Source organism: Pavona decussata, unplaced genomic scaffold (genome assembly GCF_977016875.1).
Source record: "Pavona decussata unplaced genomic scaffold, jaPavDecu1.1 SCAFFOLD_175, whole genome shotgun sequence".
NCBI lineage: Eukaryota > Metazoa > Cnidaria > Anthozoa > Scleractinia > Agariciidae > Pavona > Pavona decussata.
The window spans coordinates 2,876,174-2,902,401 of NW_028145586.1; the positions used below are offsets into that span (position 1 = coordinate 2,876,174).

The window sequence follows — 26,228 nt, forward strand, 5'->3', positions numbered from 1 at the left end:
AAATTCTCCAAACTAGTACCATAACAAATAAATGGAGATATCTATGTTTATATTGATATTGATATTGATATCAAATATTGAATATATCAAATTGACGGGAAATTTAATTGCACCTGAAAAAAATTAACATGGGCGAGAAGGATAAATTTCCAGATGAAGCTAATGGTGCTCTTTTGGTTACAGAAACTGAAATACTTTTTGGAGTTGAGCAACTATCTGGAGTGGACTGGTTACCTGTTTGCCTTGTTCTACATCCTCCCAAATTGTGACTGTAAGCTGGGATTCAAGCAGGAAACTGGAGCTCTCGCTCTGTTCTTTGGATGGATAAACCTTGTCCTGTTTCTTAGGAGGTAAAAAAAATTGTGATCTCAGGAGGTTCATAAACAGGACAGTCTACAAGGCGACTTCGTTAAGGACGGTGCCTCTTAACAGTCGTATTTTTGTGTGGTTTATGACTATGTGTGAAAAGCAGATCTAAGTAAGGGCTACTGGAATCCAAAGAGAAAATTGAGGGCAACCACGCATTTTTCAGAGATAATTAAGTGACAATAATTCTCAAAAGCCTTAAAATACAAAATAGTTAAAAAATTATTGAAAGATTGGTGCACAGGTTACTGGTTGGTTTCTGCATTCCCGTGTTGTTTTCTTGGACAAGAAAGATGGCGGTCACTTTGACCACCATCCTCGATTACATGACTGTATTAGTTTCTACTGAAACGAAGTCAACAAATTATCTAACCATCGCACTTGGGTTTAATTTTGCAGGTTGTCCGCTTATGGTCAATACGTGATCATGCTGACTACAATGTTTGTCACGCTGCTAAAGGTTTGTGATTTAATAGCGCACCTTATCTCTTGGCTTTTAAGACCATCTCGAAACACTGATAGTTACCAGGGGTCAGATTCTCGAAGCCGTCCTCAGTTGAACTGTATCTTAAGTATTGTCTCTTAACAATAAGCTATCAGGCTACTGTTAGTCCAACAGTAGACTTTAGTCAAACAGAAGAAAGATCCTCGCAGTTACCACCCAACTTAAGCGGTTGCGAAAAGAAAGCCTGAAAAAAATTCAGGCTTGAACGGGATTCGAACCCATGACCTCTGCGATGTCGGTACAGTGCTCTACTAACTGAGCTATTAAGCCAACTAGGAGCAGGTCATATTGTGAGTTCGTATTGTACCCGTGAAGGATGAATGAATAAATGTAAGTATATGAAACATATATTTTGAACTGCGGATGAAAGATCATATAGAAGAAAGATCCTCACAGTTACTATGCAATTAAAGCAGTTGCTTGACTTTAGTTAAGAAGCAATACTTGGGATACGTCTCAACTTTGGACGTACTCGGGAATCTCGCCCTAAGTTAACAATTGGAAATTATCTTAATTTTCCTCTGGCAAAAAGAAGGAAGAAACTTGCACACAAGAAAGTAGTGTTCAGTAGCTTTCACTTGAATGGTTACTTTTTAGACTTAATACATACCCTGCGTTAATGCTAAAGGCGCTAAACTTCAATATTTCAAGGCTTGGAAGAGGAGTTACTATTAAGTGCATTCTCTTATTTTTCTCGATCACGTATAACTACTTAAAAACGTGTTTTCATTAGATATCCAAACACTGAGAAGTAGGTTGAAAAAACGACTTCGAGCTGCTTGGATATCTGATGAAACACACTTTCGAGTGTTTGATGTGGCTTCTCAAATGATCAATAATTCTGGAGAAATACAAGGCTAAAGTTGGCAAAATTTTATGGTAATTAGGAAAACATATCCAAACCAAGGTCACAGTAGTGATTTTCTTTATTTTCTCGTGATGAATCATTAATGAGATTTGGAAGCAAGGTTCAAATGCAGTTAATTTGTCTTTTTCAGGTTCTTTTATTGTTTTTCTTGTTCGTCGTGGGATTTGGTAGCACGTTCTATCTGCTTATGGATGAGGAAAAGGTAAAAATTTCGTTTTCATCACCATCATATTTATTATACAGATACAGGGGTCAGATTTACGAAGCAACTAAGCTCTCCAAAATTAAGATATATCGTAAGTAATATTTTTAAAAATTTGTCTATTGTTATGTTAATAAAAGGCTACTATAAGCAAAAAATACCTAGGACTTGCGTCGTGAATAGGTTCGACTGCATTCAGAATACCTACAATCCAAGGGAGAATAAAACTACTTCGGTCCATTTGCTTCATCCTGAGGGAGTAGTAGTAATACTCCTAGAAACTTCATGCTGGGTATCCTGTGATGTACTAGTATCCCATCCAGGAAGGAGAAGCAATACTCCTAGTCACTTCATGCAGGGTAGCTTGCGATAGACTAGCATCCCATCCAGGAGGGAGTAGTAATAATAATACTCCAGGGCCCAGTTGTTCAAAGCCCGGTTAAGCTAATCCTGGGTTAACATAAACTTTGATTCGAGTTTAATGATTAATCAATAAAGATTCTTCCAAAAGATTTTTATCTTTTGGTTTTAACTTAGACTTTTTTTACCATTAGCTTAACATTAGGTCTTGAAAACATTAAAAAATAAGCGAGATGAAAACCTCGGTTCATTTTTAATCGGGGATTAGCGTTAATCGGCTTTCGCGGAACAACCGGGCCCTGGAAACTTCATGCTGGGTAGCTTGTGTAGACTAGCATCCTATCCAGGGGGGGGGGGGGGGGATCCCATTTATTGCAGCTACAGAAATCAGAAATGAGCGCCGACAGAGCCTCCTATGGTCGACCGCCAACAGGTTCCTTTGGAAGTTAGTGACAGCCTGGATTGAACCATATTTGAACTCAATACATTTAACGGCAAAGTGTTTTTAATCTTGAGAATGATGTATTAGTCAGTGGGTGACACAGGCAAACTCGGAAAAATAAAATCCGAATGTCCCTATCAGGAGTCGAACCTAAGACCTTCCATCTACTAGTTCGGATGCACTACCACTGAGCTACAGGAGACTCGTGGGAGCTAAGGCCATTAAATTAGGTTTATGGGACAAACATCCTGCATACTGCTAGCATTGGAATGTCAATGAGTGGCATATGCGCAATGAAATAAATGTGATGGTATACTTTAAGCTTGGTGAATGAATGAAAATGATGTACTATTCTTGTTTTATTAACAGGAGTCGTTCGCTACGTTTCCCTATTCCATGATGACAATGTTTGTGATGACACTTGGTGAACTCAACTATGCGGACCTGTTTATGCCGTGGGACAAACTGGAATATGATGCACTCAGTAACATTCTGTTTGTCATGTTTGTGCTGGGAATGCCAATCATCATTATGAACATGCTGGTAGGTGACTGATATATAACACCTGCACTGGTGAAAGGGCAACAAAACCTGGCTATATATGAACGGTGGATAACACGTTACCACGAACTCCTCTCGTAAGGGGGCCGTATGTGTACTTTCAGAGACCTAAGCATGGGAATAACTGACCACGGAATGGTGCTATTCTTATGCTAACTAGTTTTCATTTACATATGAACAGCAGCGAGGTTTGTATCAACACAACGTCACCTACAGCCTCTCTTCCAATCCAAGGCCAGGTCACTAAGCACACAACAGTAAAATGGCCTACTAAATTGTTCATTTGAATCTAAACAACATACTTTCCCTCATTAATTTCAATTAAATAGCAGATCGCAGCGAAGTTTGGCTTCATGATCTAACAACTTATTTCACACGTTTTGTTTATCAACTTAGGTTGGTCTTGCGGTTGGAGACATTGACAAGATTCAAGAAAACGCTGTTTTAGATCGCTACATCATGCAGGTATTACACCACAAACAAAGCACTAAATTAAAATATCCAAACCAGACTAAAGCGCGATTTAAACACGCGAAACCTGCATTATTTATCGAAGCGCGATTCAAAATCGCCTGTACGTACACAATACCGATGATTTTCGATGCGACTTCATAGGAGTTTAGGTCTTACGATTTTCTTTCAAGAGGGCAAAGTATATGCGATGCCAGCATTCCGATATCGACAACGATATTTTAACGTCACCACTTATGATAGGCATTTTGACGTCATCTCTCGAGGTAGTACCCAGGATATAAACGAGCACTGATCTGGTCCGCCGATACTGCTTGGAGAAGTATCCAGAGCACATTGACAAATCATAAAAGGCGATGATTTTGTAGGAGAAGCAGTGAAATACATGAGGCCGCTAGAATTACGCATTGGCTTGAAATGGGAGACAGCGTTCAATCGTTCAGAATAGATTCCCCATCCCACCCCACCCAAGCTAAAAGGGATTTGATCAGATTTAAGGATTCCTATTTTTCAGGTGGAGTTGGTACTCGATATGGAGGAAACCAGTCCGGAATGGCTCCGCAAGCGTGCCCACATGGCAAAGCATGTTGAGTATCCGAACAGGACATCCAAGGTAGTTACCACTTCTCACAAATAACATCTAACAAATTCTTTAGTATGAAATGACAGACGCCCCCCCCCCCCCCCCCCCAAGCCAACCCACGGGAGCCCACTGCCCCTGTGGGTTAGTTGGAGGGAGGAGTAGACCGCTGCCATTTCATACTAAAAATTCTTCATCCTTGGAAAGTTTTGGCTAGCTGCGTAAACATCCGTGAAGGGTATAAATTCAGACAACAGGGAGCACTTTAGGGTACAAAAAAGAATGCGTAGCTAGGGTACAAAAATGAACATGTAAGGGTACAAAAGGAAAAATGAATTTTACAAGGAACCAAGGATACAGTAAGGGTACAAAAGGGAGCACGGAAGGTTACCAAGGAAACATTTAACGGTACAAAAAGGGGACATGTAAGGTTACCTAGGAAACCTGTGAGAGTACAAAAGGAAACATGTAAGGGTACCAAGGAAACCTATAAGGGTACAAAAATGGACACGTAAAGTTATACTTAAGGGTATAGAAGGGAACTGAAGGAACATGAGGTGTCCTAGATTGGGAAGAGATATCACATTAAAGCGAGGTGTTTATTTCATCATTATATTCTTTCAGTTGTACGAAAAGCTTCTGGGCTTTAGCCGGCCTGTAGAGGACAAAGACGAGGAGGAAGCTTACCCTGGCCTCCCCCCTGCATTTCATCCATTGATGGACAAAATGGCAGAGCAAGAAAACAGGTATGAGCTTGCATAGCATACTGATAAAATATTTGGGTAGCCCAAACCTCCTTTTCCACCCGGTTATTAGGCAATAAAGATGTCCGGTGCAGACAATTTCAAAGAGAATTCTGCAACCGTTCGGAAGTCTATCGGCGTGCATCGGAAGTTGTCCGAGGAATTTTCGTCCTTTATCAGTGAGCTTCAGATCAATCGCTATTCTTTATATGTACACTCACAGGGCATGTATAAATTATTCAAAATTGCCATCGAGTAAAGCCTGCTACGATCAGTTTGTAAGGGGCTCCCTGTATTCAAGTGATAATTTTTAGCAGATATTGGATCTTCTAAAGGATTTCCTAGCATGGTTATTTCAGGAAAGGTCTAAATGGATTTTTCATATCTAAGCACCTGAAAATCTTTACATACTGGTTTAGCTTTGATTGACCAATAAACCATTCTATTATAAACACTGAGCTCTAGTTATGTAATAATTTGCTTCAATCTTGATGCTTTGCAGAATCAATGGAATCTACGAGCTGTTGAAGCACCAGTCAGCGCTGATCAAGGCCATGGATCCAGCGAGGGGAAGAGAAGAAACCGTGACCTATAGAGAATATAGAGAATTCTAAGTCTACGTACGTGAACTGCTGAGCAACGAGTACAGGAAATTGTCATCTTTTAGCCAAGTTAAGTTCCCCTTTTTAAGACAACCAGGAAAATACCGGGGCACCCAACAGGACCCTAAAAAGCGATAGTGCAAATGTCGTTTCCTGTCTTCCCACAAGACAAATTTGTGCAAGCTAACACAGCGGTTTGATCTGTTCGGATTTTTTTAACGGAAAAAATTAATTGTCGAACACTTTAGAGAACCGAATGTTATTACCCGAATGTACGAGCTGCTGTTGATTTTCTAAAAATGCTAGTTGGTCTTTTTATCACACTTTCAACGACGTCTTCCTCTCCGATTTTCCGAGGCGGTTCTGAATGTCTTTCTGAACAGATATCTCTCCTGAATGAGCCGTTGGGTGCTCTTGGCTTCAGCTACTGATCTCAGTTGCATCAACTGATTTTTACTCGACTGTATATTTCGGGTTTTTTTGCATTATTTAACGTAGTTTAGCTCACCTAGCCTGTGAACAGGCTTTCAAGTGGGGTATTGGGCGAAGACAAAAATCGAGCACCCATACCACGCTCCGCTCGCCCGGCTCGCCAATTTTTCTTTTCGCCCTGTACCCCACTTGGGAGCCTGTTCACACGTGTCACGTTATCAAACTTTAAACAATTTGTGTTTCGCACCCGCAGATTAAGTGGTGACATAAGAATATTTTTGTCCTAGCTTTCTTCGAATGTTCAAATACTCGATCCCCTCTGGAGTAAACTGATCGAATTAGCTTCAAACTTTAAACAGTTTGTGTTTCGTACCCGCCGCGTGAATGGTCAGATCAACCTCGGGACACACGAGGGGACAATTCCCTTTAAGTGTTTCACATTCATGCGTGGTTTGGTTTGGGGGGGTGGGGGAGGGGTGAGATCAAAATATGGACTGCGGATAGCGTCGGTCAAAGGCGCCTTTACATGTTGATGTCTGATCTTACTCCACTGAAGAATTGTAAACCACCTTGAGAATATGTGATATGTACGGTATATAATACATTACCATTACATTAGAGTTCACCTAAGGAACAGAATTGCAGGGACGTGTCAGTTCATACGAAGGGACAAACATAAATATGAGGGAACAGGTCCCAGAGACTTGTCCCTTCAGTTCAAACCAGTTGGAATTTCTATCCATTCACAGGGGCGTAGCAATAGTCATATTGCTTAACGTTAGATAAACGACGTTAAGCTTCGGCTGCATGGCCTTGTTGATCCCGATGTAAAATTTAACCTTTTTTATAGTTATACAATATATCCTATTGTTCTTAACTGTGTGGCCTTAAATACATTTTAGAAACAAAACTGGTCTTCCTACTATTTGCAAACGGTGATTCTGCATGTCAATGTATATCTGATTCTAGGTTTTCACTTGTTAGTATAAGTAAAACGTCTACAGCTTTTCAATAGAGATAAAATAACTGCCACGGTTAATACCAGAATAAAATATCCTTCTTTCAAGAACCCTTTTTTATTGTCTTCGGTAAAAAAACGATCTGTATCATAAGTTGGAAAACATCCCTAACTTTAAAGAGTTGTAGCATTGATACAGGCATACTCAACCATAATAATAGCATTTTCATAGCCATGTTCATAGTCATAGTCATAGTCATAGTTTAGTCATAATACATGTACAATACTTTATTGACACTTCCCTGGTGGGGCTTTTCAGTGACAATGCAATTAACAATAGAAACATGCCTATAAGAATTAACTATGTAATAGATATTATCACTACATACTATACAATTATAATAAAATGAATACTAATAAGATACTAAATACTATCATGACGTACTATTAACAAAAAAATCAGTAATCAATTTACTTTTCACGTTATTATTCGCGTGCTAATGTCATAAGAGACTCGTTTGTCTCTCTCGCAAAATATTTACAGTCATTGAATAGTCAATGGTGTTTAGATTAATCTGGTAACTGCCAATAATCTTCCTCCAAACGTTTCCTTAAGTCAATATAGTAATTTCTAGATTAAAAAGCAATCAACACATCCTAATTTACATACAAGCCAAGACTTGGGGTGCGTTTTTTGGGAGAATCCAAAAACGGATTTGTGATCTCAGATCATTCGGATCATGGTGCATCAAAGGAAGCAACGAATCCGCTCTGGACAAGGATTCGTTGGTTCCTTTGATGCACTATGATCCGAATGATCTGAGATCGCAAATCCGTTTTTGGATTCTCCCCAAAAAACGTATCCTTGGTTTAGGATTTCCAGTTATATTTTGAGCCAAAAAGAGGCTACAGAGAGCCTTCACCTTAAAATCCCCGTCAAGTTCTTAGCTCTCACTTAATTCCTATGTTGAAATCTTGATTTGATCTTCTACCTCAAGATCGTAATCCTTCTTGAAAAATCCTACGAAGTGTTCTTTAATCTTACTTGATATGGAGACTTGCTACACAACTTGAAATCCTAGTCACAATCCAACTTGAAATACTGAATCATAATCTGACTTAAAATCCTACAATACGATCTTAATTCCTGTCACTCAATCCAACTTAAAAAACTGAATTGTGATCTAATTCGAAATCCTGTTACATCTCATAACGCAACTTTAAATCCTGACACACGATTCAACTTGAAATCATGTCTGGCAATCTAATTTGAAATCCTGAAACACAATTAGACTTTCAATCCTGTCTAGGTATTCTGTCTCAAAATTTTACTCTAAAACCTCTCATAATTAATTATATTTGACTTTAAATCGTTTCTCAAAATCTGACTTGAAATCCCGATCTCGATCTGACTTAAAATTCTCACTCACAATCGAACTTAAAGGGACTATTTCAGCTGGGGCACATGCGCAGTAGAGTCCGGTTGAGACTAATTTGCTTTACAATCTTGATAAGAAGTTTCGGCACACAATTTGAGTTGAAATCCTATCTGAATTTCTAACTCAACTTCCCAGGCTTTAGTCTGATTTTCACTCAGCTCCAAGCCACCACTGTGTGGTAGAGAGAGAGTTTTTTGTGCACTTGTGCTGCGGATTAGTAAAATCGTAATAACCAAAGTTATCTTCATGTATTTTTGCGCCCGCCCCCGGGTCCCATTCACATCCATTAATTCCACTCCAGAACGAATCTGTGTGCATATGTTGGTCATCTCTTTGCACCAACATACCTTCACAATCTGTGCAGTTAATTCCTCGAACGGAAATAAACTCGTATCTCTGGCAACTATCTTCATTTACAAAGGTAAGTAGGTCGGTGGCTGTCAGCGACGCGCGTGCATAATCGGAGTAACTAAGGCCTGATGGGAAGCCACAAGTCACGCGCCAGTGCGTCGAGTTATCCCGGATGTTGACCAAAGCTTGATAAGAGACTCGAAAATCATTCCATGCGGACAGGAACTTGTTCTCGTTTCGGGGAAAGTCGTGATAAAAAGGCTTGTCCCTGTAAAAATTCTTGTTTCCCAACGAGAACGATTCTATGAGAGTCCAAGCTTTTCCAGCCTCGGAGCTGAAATCGCAGTGTGTTTGAATTGTCTTATTGGAGCTTATGACAAGGTTATAAACACCTGAAATAGAGCTTGGATCAATCCTCATGATAGCTTGGCACGATTTGACTCTTGGGTAGAATATCTCGCAGCGTCTTCCCTGATAATGCTCTGGGCATGCGCAAGTATACTGTTCTTTAACATTATCGCATTTTTCGATGCACTTTCCCCCATTCAGACATGGCTGTGATTTGCAGCATCCGTTTAAACAGCTCTTATTTACCTGGAAATGAAAGTTTGTTCAAAAACCTGTTTTATTTTTTGGAATGTTAGAAACATGCTTAGTGAGTGAATCCTTCATTAAAGAGAAAGACAGATATTTCTCGGTCATCGCACCATGGCTTTGGAACGATTTACCAAGCATCATTAAACAATGTTCCACTGTGGACTGTTTTAAATCAAGATTATAATCTTTTCTTTTTAAGAGAGCGTTTTCGTTTTCAGATTAGGATTTTTATATAAAAGACTGTAAAAAGCACTGAGACTTAATTATGATGTAAATTATTATTATTATTATTATTATTATTATTATTATTATTATTATTATTATTATTATTATTATTATTATTATTATTATAAACACTGAACTTTTTTCGTTTGCATTTTTGATGCTCTGGTGAGACATACCTCCCTTGCAGACGCTTTTTTGGCTCGTCACGCAATCCTTCCTCCCGTGACGAGGGAAAAAGAGCGTCTACGAAGGAGGCTATATGGTGAGACCGGGGGTTTAGAAAACCGAATGCACCCTACCCTTACTTCCTTCTAAAACACAGCTAATACAGACGATCTCACCTCAATACCAGTCTGCTTCATTGTATACAGACGTGTGCCTTCTCTAGTCACCAGATCCCCATCCGCGTTATCCTTGTCTGTATCCAACAGTTCACAACTCGTCCCAGTCAACTGAAACGCTACGCAGCCACAAACTTTAGCGCAATGGCGGAAACACTCCACTGGGCTGTGCACGTTCACAGAGGCAATAGTGTGCCTTACTATGGCAATATCCTTGGTGAAGATGTTGTAGGTGTACACGAGTGATGTTTTAACTTCAGTGCTGTTTGATAAGGTTGTCATTGAAAGCAGTAGTGCTCCAATCACCACCCAATTGGGCGCAAAGTCAGAAGTCATCTTAAACTGTAAAGTTTCAACCAATTAGTTCAGGGGAGCTGGTTTCTGTTGAGATAATGAGAGGCTCGTGGATTTTACGTACCGTATTTATATTGCTTTCCTTTGGATTGGATGTAAATTCATCGACGGTTGTTCTTGTAATATATCAAACACAAGAAAGGGTGTTTCATACGATTTCTAACTACCAAGAAATTTTTTGAAAAAACGAGGCACAGGCGAGTAATTTTTCAACCAACTTCAAGGTGTTTGGAAATCAGATGAGACAGGCCTGAGAGTGTTTCATACAGAAACTTTGGAGAAATTCGTAGCAGAAGATCACCAAATTTTATGATAAATAAGTTCACATTTCCAAACTCACTGAAACTATATAAATGCTCTTTTTTAATACATTGAAATCGCATAAGACATCTGGCAAAGTGTAGAAATTATTAAGTAGCGGAAAGCTCACGATGTAGTGGTTATTTCTGCGGTTTGCGTTTCCGAAATGTTTTTCCTTATAAAGTGACTAAACTAGTAAATCGTAGAAAACATATGTTGCAGAAGCAAGATCTTCGTCCTTTAAGGGATGACGTTTTTCACATGATTCAAAGATGATTTGTTGCTTTTAAGCTGCCAGAGTTGCCTGCGCAACCTCTGTTTTTCGTGCGTCATGTGGGATTTCATCTTAAATTTAAGCTACGTAAACTAATTTCAAGCCACTGAAATCCGCTGCCATGTCTCTGCAATGTTTCCAGCCAAGAATATCAGACCCTACCCTAGAATACCGTGATGTTAATTCTCTCAATTCGTGTACAAACCTCAACTTCATGTAAAGTACAAAGTTTTAACTTGACAAATGCAGGCAAAAAGCGAGTTCAAGGATTCAACTTACCTCTCGAAATTTGTTTCTTGGCGGTATAACCTAATGTGACTGTGACAGGTGTGTTAAGCTGTAGCAAAAATTAGCATTATCTCGGACGTCAGAGCCGGAAGCAGCTGGCTGGCAACTGTTGTTAAACCTTTACCATCATTATATAAAGTTGTCTAGTTTTCTAACAAAAAGCTTCCAAGTGTATTATTCTGTGCACGCTTATGACAGTATTTACCCTTTTTTGATTCTAGATGGCACACTGGAAAATTAAAGTTAAAATTGTGCTCTGAAACTAATGACTTGATTTCTTAAATTATTTATATTGTCTCAACTTTTAATCATCCGGGCGACAAGTTATCATCGCTTTGTAATCACCGGACAAAGTCAGCTCCTTTTTGACAAATTCTTTTGTTTTTTGCATCCTTTTTAAAAATATAGCCAGTTGTGCAACTTTAATTACCCCCATAATATGCTTCGTTTATGAATAAATGAGATTTTTATTTGACGGCATACAACAAAACACAAATGAAGAGCGTTTAGAAATTTTACCGGGTTGTGTGAACTGACTTTAAAGTGGAAGCTAATGAGTTTTGTCAAAGGAAAGCCGAATAATTGACTTTTAATGAAAATTACTGCTGCTTTCAGAACTAAAAATTTTTTGTTTGGCACTGACTATTGTCAACGTTAGAAACAACGTTAATTGAGCATCAAAGACGTGGCCTTCATCGGTTATTTTAAAAAGCCAACTGAATCACGGCTTTGTAACGGTTCACATTTGCTGCGCGTGCTACGCCAGCAAAACACAACGAACGGGAGCCGCGCGTGTTTACATGAGGGTTTTGTACACATCCGGGATAGCTGCAGCTTTGTTGCAACCGGAATTTTCTCCAATGTATAGCGTAAAGATAGATACGAGAACAACGTTAAAGAAAAAATCATTTCAGTTCGTCACCTGTAAAATTACCCTTGTGTCTTGAAACGGGCATACGAATCGTAAATCACCCAAATAATTATCATAATTACCTCTCAGTTCGACCCGTTTGCCAATTTTTGGCGGTCAAAATTTAAAAAAAAAATGCTAGTCGAGTTACCATTTTTTTAAGCTATCTCTATTATGATTTGTTTGTAACGATTCTAGATCCAAAAATACTGTATTTAATTTCTAAGCGGCTATGATTCTTTCCCGAGAGGCAAATTAAAAATTTCAATTCCGAATTCAAATGATCAACGTAAATCATGACACAATGCATAATCTTTCCAACACTCTCCTTCTCTTTCTTTATCAATTAACCATTGAATTATGCCTTTATCTCCATCAACACTCCCAGCAAGCTTTAACTGGAATTTCACCCTTTTTCCCAAGCTAGACGTTGATTAACAATGATATTGTTGAAGCGTTTGAGACAACGTGTCAAAACCTGTGACGACATCTAAATATTTAAGAGAAACTAATATTATCGTTTCAATTACAAAATTTGCCATCTCTAATAAAAAAACATTCACGTAAAAGATACTTTGAATACATATGACACCTGTAACCGATTTTACCGTCGAAATGGAGCACAACGGCTTGATTTGAAACATGTTGTCTCTTGCCAGTGGCTTTCATCATTCTTCCGACAAATGATTTGGGAGTTATAATCCCGCAGCAAAGACGTCACCACCTTCAAAATTTCCGATAATTTTTCGAAATGATACTGCCAGATTTTTAAGTTAGTCTCTACGATATGCTATATTACATTGGTAAAAAGGAATTATTTTTAAAAGATAATAAACTTCCAAAACAGCTGAACGACACTTTACCAGCAGATGTAAATTTAAAACAGCAATTGGTGTATTTTGCCGAAGAAAAGCCCAAGAAGTTTTTTTTTTATTTCTGTAAATTTATTTAAGAAATTTTCTGCCTTCCTATTGATAGGTAACAGAACAAAAAACAATATAAGTTGGTAGCCAAGACCTCCAAGAAGTAAATGCTAAAAAAATTATCACTTAAGCTGCTGCCAATATTTGCGCCGCCAAAATAATAATAATAATAATAATAATAATAATAATAATAATAATAATAATAATAATAATAATAATAATAATAATAATAATAAAGAAAACACGGGTTGAGTTTTTTAAAAACATTTTTAAGTCATCAAAATGTGTCTTTTTAAAAATCTTATTACAAATTTATTCTCTAAACGCCTTGAGAAGTGAGTCAAGCTTTAAATCTCCAACCGAAACGACGTGCATGAACGTCTCGTCTTTCTAGAACTCTACCTGCTCGTTCTATCATGAAATAAATAGTGAGAGATTTTCGCGCATGCGAGATTGTGACTCGCGTGGATAACGCGCGGGTTGCGTGTAATTACCCATCAATCTTTGTTAGCGGTTCATCTTGCTCACTACACGCGTGAACGAGGGTAGGCTGAGGTAGACGAAGGTATGTAAACCAACGCACCAATTTTCGCGTTTATATTCTCTTTGTCAGTTATCGTTTTAGTAGTTTTGCATATGCAGCTAAGCTTAAATTATCTAGTTTATCTTTTAGTTCGGTTTACAAGTCGCTTCACAGTAGCTGAACTAACGGAACTGCACAAGAATCTAACGGAGCTGAAGGCTGCCAAAGCGAACCGGTAAGCGTAAATTTAAGTCTCATTTAAGCTTGCTAAGCAATCCTTTTCTCTCCTTTTTATTCCCAAGTTTTTTGAAGTTTTCTCTATGACTGGATATTAATATACCTGCCAACTTTTTCTGATTCAAGCGCGTGAGATTCTTGTCCCGTCATGACCGGGATTTCCGAGAACGTCCGAGCCACTTCCGAAGATTTCCGAACGTTGCCAAAAATGTCCGACGATATTCCGACGACCTTTGAACACTTACGATTCAAACGGATTGTAGACATTTGAAAGCTTTTGCAATTGTTATAAGGAGCAAAGAAATAATACATAACAAATCTGAAATGAAATGAAGTTTTTTTAGAACAACTTGTGAGTCAGGCGTGAGAAATTGTCTCTAGTGAGGCCCTCCAAAGGGTTTTGCCGAGAGGCGACATGACCTTAAAATGTGGCGCCAATCTTTTCCCAAAACAGCGACATAAAAAGCGCAACAATTTGTGACAGCGACAAAGCATTTATTATTAAGGTAGAGCGACAACTCCTCACTTTTTTTATGACCAGGCGCGGATCCAGGATTTTGAAATGGGGGGTGACTTTTTGTAATAATGTAAATTTAAGTACCGACAGCGACATTTGCTGTTCTAGCGAAAATTCAACAGCGACATTTTTTCGAACGAAACAGTTGACAAGTGTCATCAGAATCCCCCTTGGAGGGCCTCTTTAGTCCGCAGGCCTGAGACTCACGCACAATGCGTAAGAGTTGGCAGGTATATATTAATAGTTGCGAGCTATTAATAATGAAAAGAAGGATCTGATGGTGTTAATCTTGTACTAGAAACCTCGGTCTCTTTGGCCAGCGGTTAGTCGTCTGGGGAGAGACTCTGGGAAATAAAAAACAAGACGCTTTTTATAGCGTTGACGCGGGATGCTTGGGTCAATGTAGGCATTAACTTTGAGTTGAATGGCTGGCTTACCATATTAATTTGATTAACCACTCTGGGCGCTTATTTAATTTTTGGCCCACAAGGGTTGGCGCTAATTGGAGGTGGGCGCTTTTTATTTTCCCAATATCTTTAGCAAGCGAGGAAATCTTTAGAGATTAACAAAACAAGGGTTAACAAGTTTTATTTCGCTTCAACATGACAAAACAAAGTGCAAAAGCTAGCATGGACGATCCATGAACAATATAAAAGTTTATTGACTGTCGTATCTAAAACCAATTTTGGAACACAACTGACTCTCCTCTTACTTCATGCTGGACTAGTGCAGAAACAGGGGGTGGAGGTGGGTGCTTATTCGAGGGTGGGTGCTTATTAACTTTTTGGCCTTTCAGGGTGGGCGCTTATTCCAAGGTGGGTGGTTAATCGAATCAATACGGTATTACCTGTTGGACTTTGAGATCGTTGATTTCATAAAATCATTATTGATAGATTTTATTAGCTGTTAATGATACTGTGAGATAACAGCAATGTGACAGATACCGGAAATTCTCATGATTGTTACAAGCATGGATTACATTAAACCTTATCGCCAGGGCTAATTATTTTCTGGTTACTTACTGTCAGTAAGTTGTTTCCATGAAGAAAACAGAAACTAAGGCAAATAGACACAAAGCTTTCCTAAAATTTACAATCAAACCTTTTACAAGTTTTTTCACGAAGTGGATTCCCAGTAACGTTTTGGCAACAGTTCGACAACGTTCATAGCGCAGATAATGTCTTTATCTAAAGCTTGACCTTTTTCTCTCCGCATCGCGAAACACAATCTGGTCAGTCAAAACCTAATTTCTTCACCATGAACTGTTCATTTTCCACCATTTAAACTATTGAGTACTTCTGGAACATATCCTTCCGATTTACTGCTTCAAAATGGTTAATTTTCTTTCTGAAAACTGCATATTTGAGTCTAAAACATGTAAACAATATGGCCGCTGAAAGACTCCGACCCCTCCTTCCTGACAAACACAGATAATAGATTCTGATTGGGCCATTCTTGTTGAAGACAGTGACAATAACAGAGGGCAAAAATGTCCCCTCTGGACGAGAACAGGGTAAATTAATTTATTCATTGGAATTTGGGTCAGCACTTAATTTATTCATTGAGATTTGTGACTCCAGTGAATGAAAAAAAAAAAAAGATACCCAACCAAATTTTCAACACAACTGCATCAGGGCATCCCACGTAAAAAAATAAATTTTTTTGATTCCCAGTGATGGCTTTGCATTGTTGTTGGCGACCAACTACTGGCCAAAGAGCATGAGGACTCTTGGTACGGGATTGCCATGGCATGCTGTATGATCATCAATCTTAAAATTCGTGATTTGGTACCCCTTAGGGTGCTGAAATCTAAAATGACTTGTGTTAGAGGTACATGTATGGTGGTACCTTTTATAGTATAGAGCTGAAGAATATGAGAGGAAGTAAATGTCAGTCAACTGATTTGGTACCTCTAAGGGTAAAAAATTGTTCAGACCACACCCACAAAACAGAATTCTGGTTCCTTTAAAGGGGTTGTTTCAAAATTTCCAAAGATCACCCCCGTCACCTTTATATGGGAGTTCCCCCCCCCCCACCCCGGGATTTAGGCATGATATCTGGTCTCCCTCCTACATGTAACTGTATCGGTGGTGAAGTCAAAGCAGTGCAAAAGCCATCTGTCTCCTGAGGAAGACTTTGGCCAACATAGGAGTCAATGGGTTTATCATTGTACAGTTAACACTTATTAGTTTGTAGCCTAAAAGCAAATTATGTTTCAAAGTGCCATCACTGGTTCCCCTGTGAAATGACATTTGACATGGCTTTGACTGCAAAAATTCCCTTATTGATATGACATCATATAATTTAATTTTTCACACCTCACTGAAGGAATCAATTCAAGTTTCTATGCATCCTTCAACTAAGCTCAAAGAACAGTACTAGTTAGTGCTTCATGACTTAACTGACAGTTAACATGTTTTTGAAAAGCATGGGATGGGGCCTGATGGAGTGTGGTAGCAGTGTGATTGACTTGCTCGTGAAGATCACTAAATTTTATCATTCAAGACTATTTCCCTTTAAACCTAAACTCAAGCGCAAGTGCTTATACAACAACCTTAGTTAACCAGGCATTTGATTGACTTGTACATGTACAAAGTGATAAATATTTTCAACATCCTTGGCTAATTCTCTTTCTCTTATCAACTTTCTAGGTACATGTGTTGATTATTTATCAAGATCAAAACAGATGGTATTTACAGCCAGATTGTAGGTCTGAGATGTGGACCAGATTGAAGTGATAACTTCCCTCTGGAATTGATTACAATCGGATTAGTTAAGGAGGATCATGATGTCTCTATGACAAACAGTCGCTGGTCCTGGCCATTGTATCAGCCCTTATCTTCATCTCACTCTATTGGTTGGAAACATCTCTTTTCAAGGTGAACTTCCTGTAAGTCCAAGCTAGTAAAGGGGTATCTTAGACCACTAAGCAATACGTGTGAAATTCCAAAATGGATCAATAATGTAGTGCAGACCTAATCCACCATACAGAAAAAGATGGTGGCTGTACATTTTACCACATGCCTTGCGAACCTAACACAGCCATTAAGAACATAGAAAGCCTTCTTTTACAAATTTTATTCCTGTGCTAACAACATTGTGTATGCAAACTTTGAAGGTTATAGAACTTTTCTGAGCATTTTTATCAGCATTTTTGCTTATAATTGCTCACTGGTTCATTATGGGTAAGTGTACCAGTTGCCATCTTTTTGGATACGGTGGATTGCAGCACCTTCACACTACAAACTTAAGTTTGCAAACTTTGTTTTCTTAAAGATTGGTCAATGCGAATGTTTCAAAAAATGTCGATACAGAAACAATAACATGTAGTCCCTAAATTTTGCCAACCTTTTCAGACTTTTTGAAGTTGGCAAATTTGTATTTTAGGAGCAAGCAATTGTTTGCACAGTTTACGTTAACATCCGAGAGAAGGATTTGGAAAGAATTGGCATTAAACTCGAGAGATTGTGGAGGTTTGTAGTGTGAAAGTACAGGGTTGCCTAGCCTCTAGAGTTTGCCATCAGTTTCCAACACTTATACTTAAATAATGGATCAATACTTCCACTCTTTACAAGTTGATACAACAATAATGCTATCAAAATGTTCAAAAACTGCATAATTATTTGTGAACAAGTTATAGTTGTTTTCTTGATTTGTAGGTTACTACAGCAACAATATAACTAGTTAAACCTGGCTCTAAATTGTGCTTTAATTGATTATAAGTTGGCAATGAGGATGCTGCTCCCCAATTTTTCTTGCTGTAGGCTTACAATCAGCATGTCAAGATGGAACTTTTTTCAAAGTTTTAAAAAAAATTGGAGGGGTTCAGACTCATTCTTTGTGCTTCCAAAAAATATACATACCCCCACCATGGAGGGAATTGCAAATTTCCAAGGAATGGGGTTTCAAAGGCTAAGGAAATTCCAGGGGGGGGGGGGGGTGAACGATAAGATTAGTTTTAGTTTCCAGAGGGTCAACTTCAAAGTCATGTACCAATTCAACTTCATAGATCTTTCTTGAAGATATTACTTTGTTTAACTGTTTTGTAAAGAACATGTTTCCTTCTCTGAAAAGACTTTGTAAGCAAAGTGGGCCAAATTGAAACAAGGAAAATTGTATTTATTGAAGAGGAGAATAATTATTTATATAGTCAGTCCCTGGTAGTCTGAAATATTGTGTTGCATGTCCTAATTACTCGGGCCGTGAGGCGGACCGAGTTAAGGTTTCGGTAGCATTATCAAATTCTTTTTTCTTTTTGGGGTCGCGATGGGCCGAGAGATAAGTCTTCGGGCCACGAGTTATTGATCTCGGTCTCGTTTTTTGTACTCAGCTGGTACGAGTTACGTTTTCTGTCGTGTTATCAAATTCTTTAAATTCTGGGTCGCGTTCTTTGTTTTCGGGCCGTGAGGAGTGTTTACAACATGTGAGCCGGATGTGCGAGGCATGAACAACCCCAACATAAAAGTTCTGCTAACCGTTAAGCTAAACAGGGAGCTATTTAAGCTAACTAAGTGCTCTTTAGGCTAACCAGAGTGCCTCAAGGTTAGTTTTGTTTAAGTGAAAATTTGGCAACTAAATCAGTCTATGACCTTCGGGTCAAGGTAGATAAAGATGTCTCGCGTTTACTATAGTAAAACAATCGATGTAGAAACTGTTTCTGCCTTCAAATGAAAGGTGAATAACAAATGCTTTCCCCTGAATTTCATTTAAAAATATAAACAGCGAAACATTGAAAAATGACAAGGATATAAACGTACGCGTGATGGGTAACGTTACTCTAGATCGGGGGGGGGGGGGGGTAATCAACAGATGCTTGGGTAGGGAGGTGCGGCCAGGGCGTTCAAACCCTGACCCTGTTAAAGACACAATTCTCCGATTTCCCTATCCCATTTAAGACAGAATTCAACATTTTCAGGCCCTTTCTAAGACATTTAACCTAAAATCACACCCTGTTTAAGGTTATAATGAAATACGAATACACTAGTTTCTTACTGTATTTTAATACATTGGCAATCACAATCTGTTTAAGCCATTAGGTCATGTAGGGATTCCCTGTGTAAGACAGAAAGTGATGAAATAGATACCCTGAAAACACCCTGAAAACCATACCCTATCGGGCCGCACGTCCCCGATGAGGTCACATAAGGGAGTACCCCCCCCCCTCCTGGGTCTAGATCATACCAAAAATTATGATCCGTCATTGACCCGGCGTCACATACATATTAGGACCGTACAAATGGTTTCTGTCTCTAAACGAAAGGTGAAAAGGTCAGGATTAAAGCCCGGGGATTATAAAAAGCATTCGTATGACAAATGTCATTTTCCCCTGTATTTCATTCTGAGTGCAAGAAATGCAATTCTATCTGGTGTTTACTTATTGCCTCACTATATCTCTGTATCTATCTATTTGATCGCCTGCGAGCAATCTCTCTTGGCGTTGGGGGGCAGGAGGGGGAAAGAGGATCCACCCCCAGGAGAGCTTGCTCGCAGGCTATCTATTTGGGGGAATTGGCGATGCTGGAGGTTATCACTGTTAAAAGATTGTAGGCTTTACGCACCACACAGTCAAATATGGACTGAGTATAAGCTGGAAACAGCTTCTTGTTATTCTTAAACTGTTGTTCATGAAACTTTCCTCCATAGAAAAACATTGTTCACTGACAACAATTAAATTTGTTTCAGTCTTGAAAAAAAAAACAAAAAAGGAAATTTGGATGGCTAAATTAAAGCCCCGAATTTACATAAAACATTGAAACATTTGTTCGTGACATTTGCATGCTGTGTAGAGTTACGGGCAACTGAAGGTCAAGTGGAACTGGTTTGTCAGCAACAATAAAACTTATTTTGTCCAATACATGTATTCCAAGTGAAAGTCAAAACTATCGACTAAATTCCTATGCCAAACTTCAATAAAATAGAGCCAATCCGACATTCTTTTAATAAGTTATTGATGTCAAACAAAATTTGCATAAGAACATGAACATGCTAATAAAAATTATTTAATTTTTCGGCTCTGTTTTGTCTGCGGTTTCAAGTTATGATCAGAGGTCAGTTTGTCTTCCTGTGCTGATAATGCTTATTTTGTTCAAGCTACACGTATTCTGATTCAAAATGAAAAGTACTGACTTGTAGTGCTGGAGTTGTTCCTTTAATTTAGACTTAAAATCATCAGGGAAGCTAGTGGCAAAGTTTGCTCCGTGACCATAAAATACAGCAATTATTTCAGTATTGACAGTATTAATGAGTATATTCACCACTTCTTGGCAAACTCTTCCAACTAGATTGAACGGCACACACATGCTTGTCCATATTAAACGCAGATTTTCTTCTCAGGTACATGTAGGCAGGTCTTGATATCTCTGAAATATTTGCAGAAAACTGATTTCCAGAGGGGGTGGGGGTGTATTTTATGTTTGAAGGATTTCCAAAGGGGTGTGTGTGTGTAGGTGAGGGGGCCGGGGTGGGTAAACAAAGTACCTTGTAAATGGAAAATCCCAGGGGTGGGGATCCTTTGTAAAATTCCCTCTGCAGTGGGAGGTATGGATATTTTCTGGAACCACACCTTAAATGTTCACCAAATTAAAGTTGATTTTGAATTCTTCTTACCTAAACATGTTGTTTACATTTCCATTATAAAAAATGGGAGTCACCAAGCTGTTTTTTAGTTACGATTCTATAATTATTCACTTAAAGCTAAGTTCAGGCATTTTTTTTTACAAGTTTTATAGTTGCTGTGGTAACCGATAAAGTCGACAAGACTATTATAACTTTTTTTCCAATTATAATTAGGTATTTATTTGGTACCATCATTACAGTATCCTCTGATAAAAGGTGGTAGTTATGATTGATCAGATTATAACTGAGGGAAGCACTAGAAACTGGAGGTTCTAGGATTGAGTCGTGAAGTTTGAGATCCAAGGGACTGGCAACTTTTGCATGGTACTGTACATCCAACCATTTCATGTACAGCTGTTTCGACAAAGGTTGTCCAAAAAAGCTATAAAGCGTACGCCACAATGCCGAAAGGTAGTCTGGGAAATACCCAATGAATTTCAATAATAGCTCAGAATCCATATTGCCTGCCATCAAGTCTTCGCTGTACGGTTGAGGCAGTATGGATTCTGAGCTTTTACTGAAATTTAATGGGTATTTCCCAGACTACCTTTCGGCATTGTCACATATACTTTTACGCTTTTTTGGACAACCATTGTCAAAACAGCTGTTTACTTATGCTGAGTATACTAAGTTGGTAAACAGAAAATCGGTGTCATTTTGAATTGTTTTAAATGAGAACGCCAGCTGAAATCATTTGGTTAATATGTTTTACATTTTCTCAGCATGCATATGACTTTTTGTAGAACAGCAGACAAAGTGATGTTGATTTTGCAAATTTTTAAATTTTCAAGAATTAGGATCCCATATTATTTTGTGGTCTTGTCGCATACGCTGTAGATGCGAATCTGTTATCTGATAACATTAACTGAAATGGTTGTATCTAGTGTGTGTAGCATAAACATTCCAGCATCTATTTGAAGTTTTGGTACGGTGTAGGTATGTCCAGAAAGGCACACGATGCAGCAGTGCACACAACAAAGGGTCAAGGGTTTTAATGAAAAGTCAAGGTCCAGATTTCATAATTATGAATGAGCTGAGTACAACAGGGTACAGTGGAAGCGATGAAATGGAAAATTAGAAAAGTAGTAAATTTGACAAAATTGCTATTATGTGCATTTCTGGACATCAGTGCTCCTACGGCCAATGTTGGCGTTGAATTTCCGAATTGTTTAGAAGCAGCTTAGTTTTCCTTTAATTGTAAGGTTTTTGTCTCATTCACCCACAAGATGCCACCAGAATAGACAGTGTAGTTGATTTTTTTAACTGAAGGCCCCAATAAGAAATTCAGGTGGTTCTGAACAATTTGAAAGTTCAAGTTCCAATCATTACATACGATATTTTCAGTTTCAACCATTCAATTGTATCCCTCTTTATATCAATGGGCGGGAATTCATTTTTTGATATAATTCTCATTGCAGACAACTTGATATTTGTTGTTCGCTCTTAGAGTGTATGGTATATTGTTGTAACTAATGCACAGGGTTGACAGGCTTGGAGAGAGGGATATGTGACTTGGTCTTAAATCCAATATTTTCAAATAATCTGTATTTGGCTTGCACTCAAAGTCGAGGAATAAACCTTTATCACACGGCGGCCATGTTGAGTCTCAGGAGGATAAAAACTTTGTTTTTGCACCTCATGCATTGCCCTGAATTCGCGTCTGACCAAAGCTTGACAGCGAAAATGAGACTCTACATGGCCGCCGAGTGATAAGGGTCTATTGGCTCATTTCTCGTTTAACCTGAGCAAAGAAATCACTCATAAAATCAACTCTGCCAAAAACAGCTGTTTTGGAACAATTCAGATTTGAAGATAAATTGTCACTTATGCCTCCTCTGCCAAACCCTTTAGTTGTTAAGAGTGACTATCCTTAAGAATCTCATATTCAATTTTGATCTAAAAAAAAAAAAGATTTCGCTAACTCTTCCATTAACTTCTCATGACAAGTAGGTAACAAATATGAAATACAAACGGAGAAATTTAATTTTTTTCTAAATTTTGTGATTCAAATTTTGCGCACCCCAGGCTGTGCCCAAAACCAACATGCGAAATCGTGAGTTTTGGAAGGCTTGCAGCTGTTTGTTCTGGAGAATACAGATCATTTAAAACCTTCTAATTTGCTAGCTATAGACGATGAACCTTCATGTTTACAATGTGATGAATTGCAATTATAAGCTGTAATTACTGTAACAAATATGAGGGCACAAAGTTTATCTACTTTGAGCACTTATCGCAATATGCAATTTAGCCCAAGTTCAAAGGAGTAAATTGCAAAAGTGGCTCGTACTCACAGGTTCTTCTACAGAAAATCTGTGAAAATCTGTTAAAAACGTTTGGCTGTAATATAGTTCCTGTTCCACAAGTGAACGGTGAGAGTTGTGACATTCTACTAACACGGCTATATGTCCATCAAACATGTCATCTAAGAAATGGGATAACTATCGCTTTGAAGTTTCTCCACAAAGCAAGATGAAGCATTTCTTACCAATTTGATCGCAACAAAAACCCTGTAACAAGAGAAGGCCATCACATTGAAGCGAATTCATTGTCTATCATGTTTTATTTTTATTTTTTGAGCCAATAAACGAACTTGTCAGTGGCTGAAAAAACATGGTGGGCAGTAAATTCACTTCAATGTGATACTTATCTCGTTACATGAGAGCTTTGATGAAACTCTTCCAGCATTTATATTACAATCAAATTGCTAAGAAATGTTCAATCTTGCTTTGTAGAGAAATTTGAAATTCTTATTTCCTGGTTTGTTGCTAGCATTTGTTGATTACATCGTCAATGGAAATATGGCCGTGTTAGTCGAATTTCTTAATTTTTATCTCTCGCTTGTGGAACAGAAACTGGATTGAACCTAAATGCTTAAACAGATTTTCATAGATGATGGATGGAACTTCCCGCTGATATGTAGAAGAACCTGTGGGTATGAGCCACTTTTGCAATTTATTCCTTTGAACCTGGGCTAAATTGCATGCTCTGATAAGTGCTCAAAGTAGATAAACAATGTGCCCTCAGATTTATTACAGTAATTAAAGCTGATTGCAATTCATCACACCAAAATGTGAAGGGTCATCATTCATAACTACTTGATTAGGTTTTGAATGATCTGTATTCTTCAGAGCTAAATTTTGCAAGTCTTGCGACATTCACGATCTCGCCAGTTGTTTTTTAGCACAGCCCGTGATGCGAGGAGTTCAGATCACAAAATTTTAAGAAAATTAAATTTCTCGGGTTTTTTTTCATATTTGTTACCTACAAGCCAAGAGAAGTTGATGGAGGAGTTATCAGTGAAATCTATTTTAGGTCAAAATTGAATACGAGGTTCTTACGCATAGTCAATATTGAAAATTGTAGACATTTGAAAAAGTAAGCTGCTGTCATGTTCTAGTTTAATTCTGTATTTCCGCAAGGTATAAAGGGGCCATATTTTTCACTAAGATCCAATTGTAATATATTGTGCTGATAATAAAAAATTGTATGCAATGTGTTGAGTTTTTGGGTGTGTATCTTACATTTTGATTTTACCTATTCATGAATACTCAGATGGACTATATTACTGAAAATGAGATGCAGATGATGTAATAAATATGCGAACGTTAATATGCATGAGTGATGACGTCAAAACCACTTGCATTCATGAATTATTCAATGGCATTAGACTCAGATTCAGAATCGGAACCAGGTTAAACTTGATTCTGATACCGATTCCGAGTAGCATTAGACTCAGATTCAGAATCGGTACCAGAATTAAGTTTTTAAACTGATTCCTATTCCAATGAATAATTCATGAATGCAAATGAATTTTTGACGTCATCACGCATTAATAATTGATGCATGATGTCATTCAGGAATTTTCATTAATTCTATCATTATGCATATTGAATAATAATTCCAGTTTTAATATAGTCCAGAAATCACATTACCACAGTACAGTAACCAACACCAGCTGTAAAAAACAGTTTTATTCATTTTTCCTTGTTTACATAGTACCTTCTGATTTTTAACTTTCTTTTACTAAAATTAAAATTTTATCTCTGATTTCGATGTTTTGCGAAATATATAGCATTATACAAATGGCATTTTTTAATATTAGCTAAAGATTGAGACAAGTTCAGAAACGAATTTGCCACATTAAAAATGAGCAAAATTATAAAATTTCAGCAATCAAATCCCATGAAATACAATAGTCTGTATCATAACATCATCCTAACACTGTACACTCTGGTTTTGGGCTTAATTTTCATCCCAATACTATACACTTAAGCTTTTGGCTTAATTTTCATTGCATTACTATACACTCTCGTTTCTGGCTTAACTTTCATCCTCATGCTATACACTTTGGTTTTCGGCTTAATTTTCATCCTAATGCTATACGATTTGGTTTTTGGCCTAATTTTCATCAACATACTATACGCGCTGGTTTTCAGATTATTTTTCATCCTAATGCTATATACACTTGGTTTTTGGCTTAATTTGCTTCCTAATGCTATACACTTTGGTTTCTGGCTTAATTTTCATTGACATACTATACACTCTTTTTTCTGGCTTAATTTTCCTAATAATGCTATACACTGGTTTTCAGCTTAATCTTCATCCAAATACTATACACTTTGGTTTTCTGCTAGATTTTCATCCTAATACTATACACTTAAGTTTTCAGCTTCATTTTAATTCTAAAGCTATACAATTTGGTTTTCTGCTTAATTTTCATTCTAATGCTATACACCGTGGTTTAGGGCTTAATTTACATCCTAACAATTTGGTTTTTGACATAATTTTCATCCTAACACTATGCACTTTCGCTCTTAGCTTAATTTTCATCCCAATACTGTACACTTAAAGGTTTTGGCTTCATTTTCATTCTAATGCTATATGATTTGGCTTTCCGCTAGATTTTCATCCTAATGCTATACGATTTGATTTTTGGCTTAATTTTCATCCAAATACTAGACACTGGTTTTCGGCTTAATTTTCATCCTAAAACTATACACTTTGGTTTTCGGCTTAATTTTCATCTAAATACTAGACACTGGTTTTCGGCTTAATTTTCATCCTAAAACTCTACATGTTGGTTTTCGGCTGAATTTTCACCCTAATACTATACACTTTCAGTTTTGGCCTAATTTTCATCCTAACACGATATACTCTGTTTTTCGGCCTAATTTTCATTGACATACTATACACTCTGGTTTTCGGCCTAATTTTCATCCTAATACTATACACTTTGGTTTTTGG

The 26,228-nt window shown here is 37.9% G+C and overlaps 2 protein-coding genes and 2 long non-coding RNA genes across 7 annotated transcripts in view; 2 read left to right on the plus strand and 2 right to left on the minus strand.

Moving 5' to 3' along the window:
- The window catches only part of LOC146463676 (transient receptor potential cation channel subfamily A member 1-like), a 41,957-nt gene extending 36,124 nt beyond the window's left edge, over positions 1–5,833 (plus strand). For all 4 annotated transcript variants that reach the window (XM_085084285.1, XM_085084284.1, XM_085084283.1 and 1 more), the window contains 8 exons: positions 184–350; positions 766–826; positions 1,870–1,941; positions 3,113–3,286; positions 3,701–3,769; positions 4,290–4,388; positions 4,980–5,101; positions 5,601–5,833. In XM_085084285.1, the coding sequence (XP_084940411.1) occupies positions 184–350; positions 766–826; positions 1,870–1,941; positions 3,113–3,286; positions 3,701–3,769; positions 4,290–4,388; positions 4,980–5,101; positions 5,601–5,712 (876 nt within the window). In that variant the 3' untranslated portion in view covers positions 5,713–5,833. The remainder of the gene's footprint in view (positions 1–183; positions 351–765; positions 827–1,869; positions 1,942–3,112; positions 3,287–3,700; positions 3,770–4,289; positions 4,389–4,979; positions 5,102–5,600) is intronic.
- A 216-nt stretch (positions 5,834–6,049) lies between these two features.
- On the minus strand, positions 6,050–10,500 carry LOC146463677 (uncharacterized). The gene is made up of 2 exons (XM_085084287.1): positions 10,044–10,500; positions 6,050–9,474 (listed from the first exon to the last, which is right to left on the minus strand). The coding sequence occupies exons 1-2, from the start codon at positions 10,377–10,379 to the stop codon at positions 8,680–8,682; spliced, it is 1,131 nt and encodes a 376-aa protein (XP_084940413.1). The 5' UTR covers positions 10,380–10,500; the 3' UTR covers positions 6,050–8,679.
- A 3,105-nt stretch (positions 10,501–13,605) lies between these two features.
- On the plus strand, positions 13,606–18,153 carry LOC146463678 (uncharacterized). Its single transcript, XR_014856874.1, has 3 exons — positions 13,606–13,657; positions 13,766–13,850; positions 17,021–18,153. It is a non-coding gene; the product is annotated as an uncharacterized LOC146463678 (long non-coding RNA).
- Positions 18,154–24,940: 6,787 nt separating this feature from the next.
- LOC146463679 (uncharacterized) lies at positions 24,941–25,921 on the minus strand. The gene is made up of 2 exons (XR_014856873.1): positions 25,830–25,921; positions 24,941–25,789 (listed from the first exon to the last, which is right to left on the minus strand). It is a non-coding gene; the product is annotated as an uncharacterized LOC146463679 (long non-coding RNA).
- Positions 25,922–26,228: the final 307 nt, after the last annotated feature.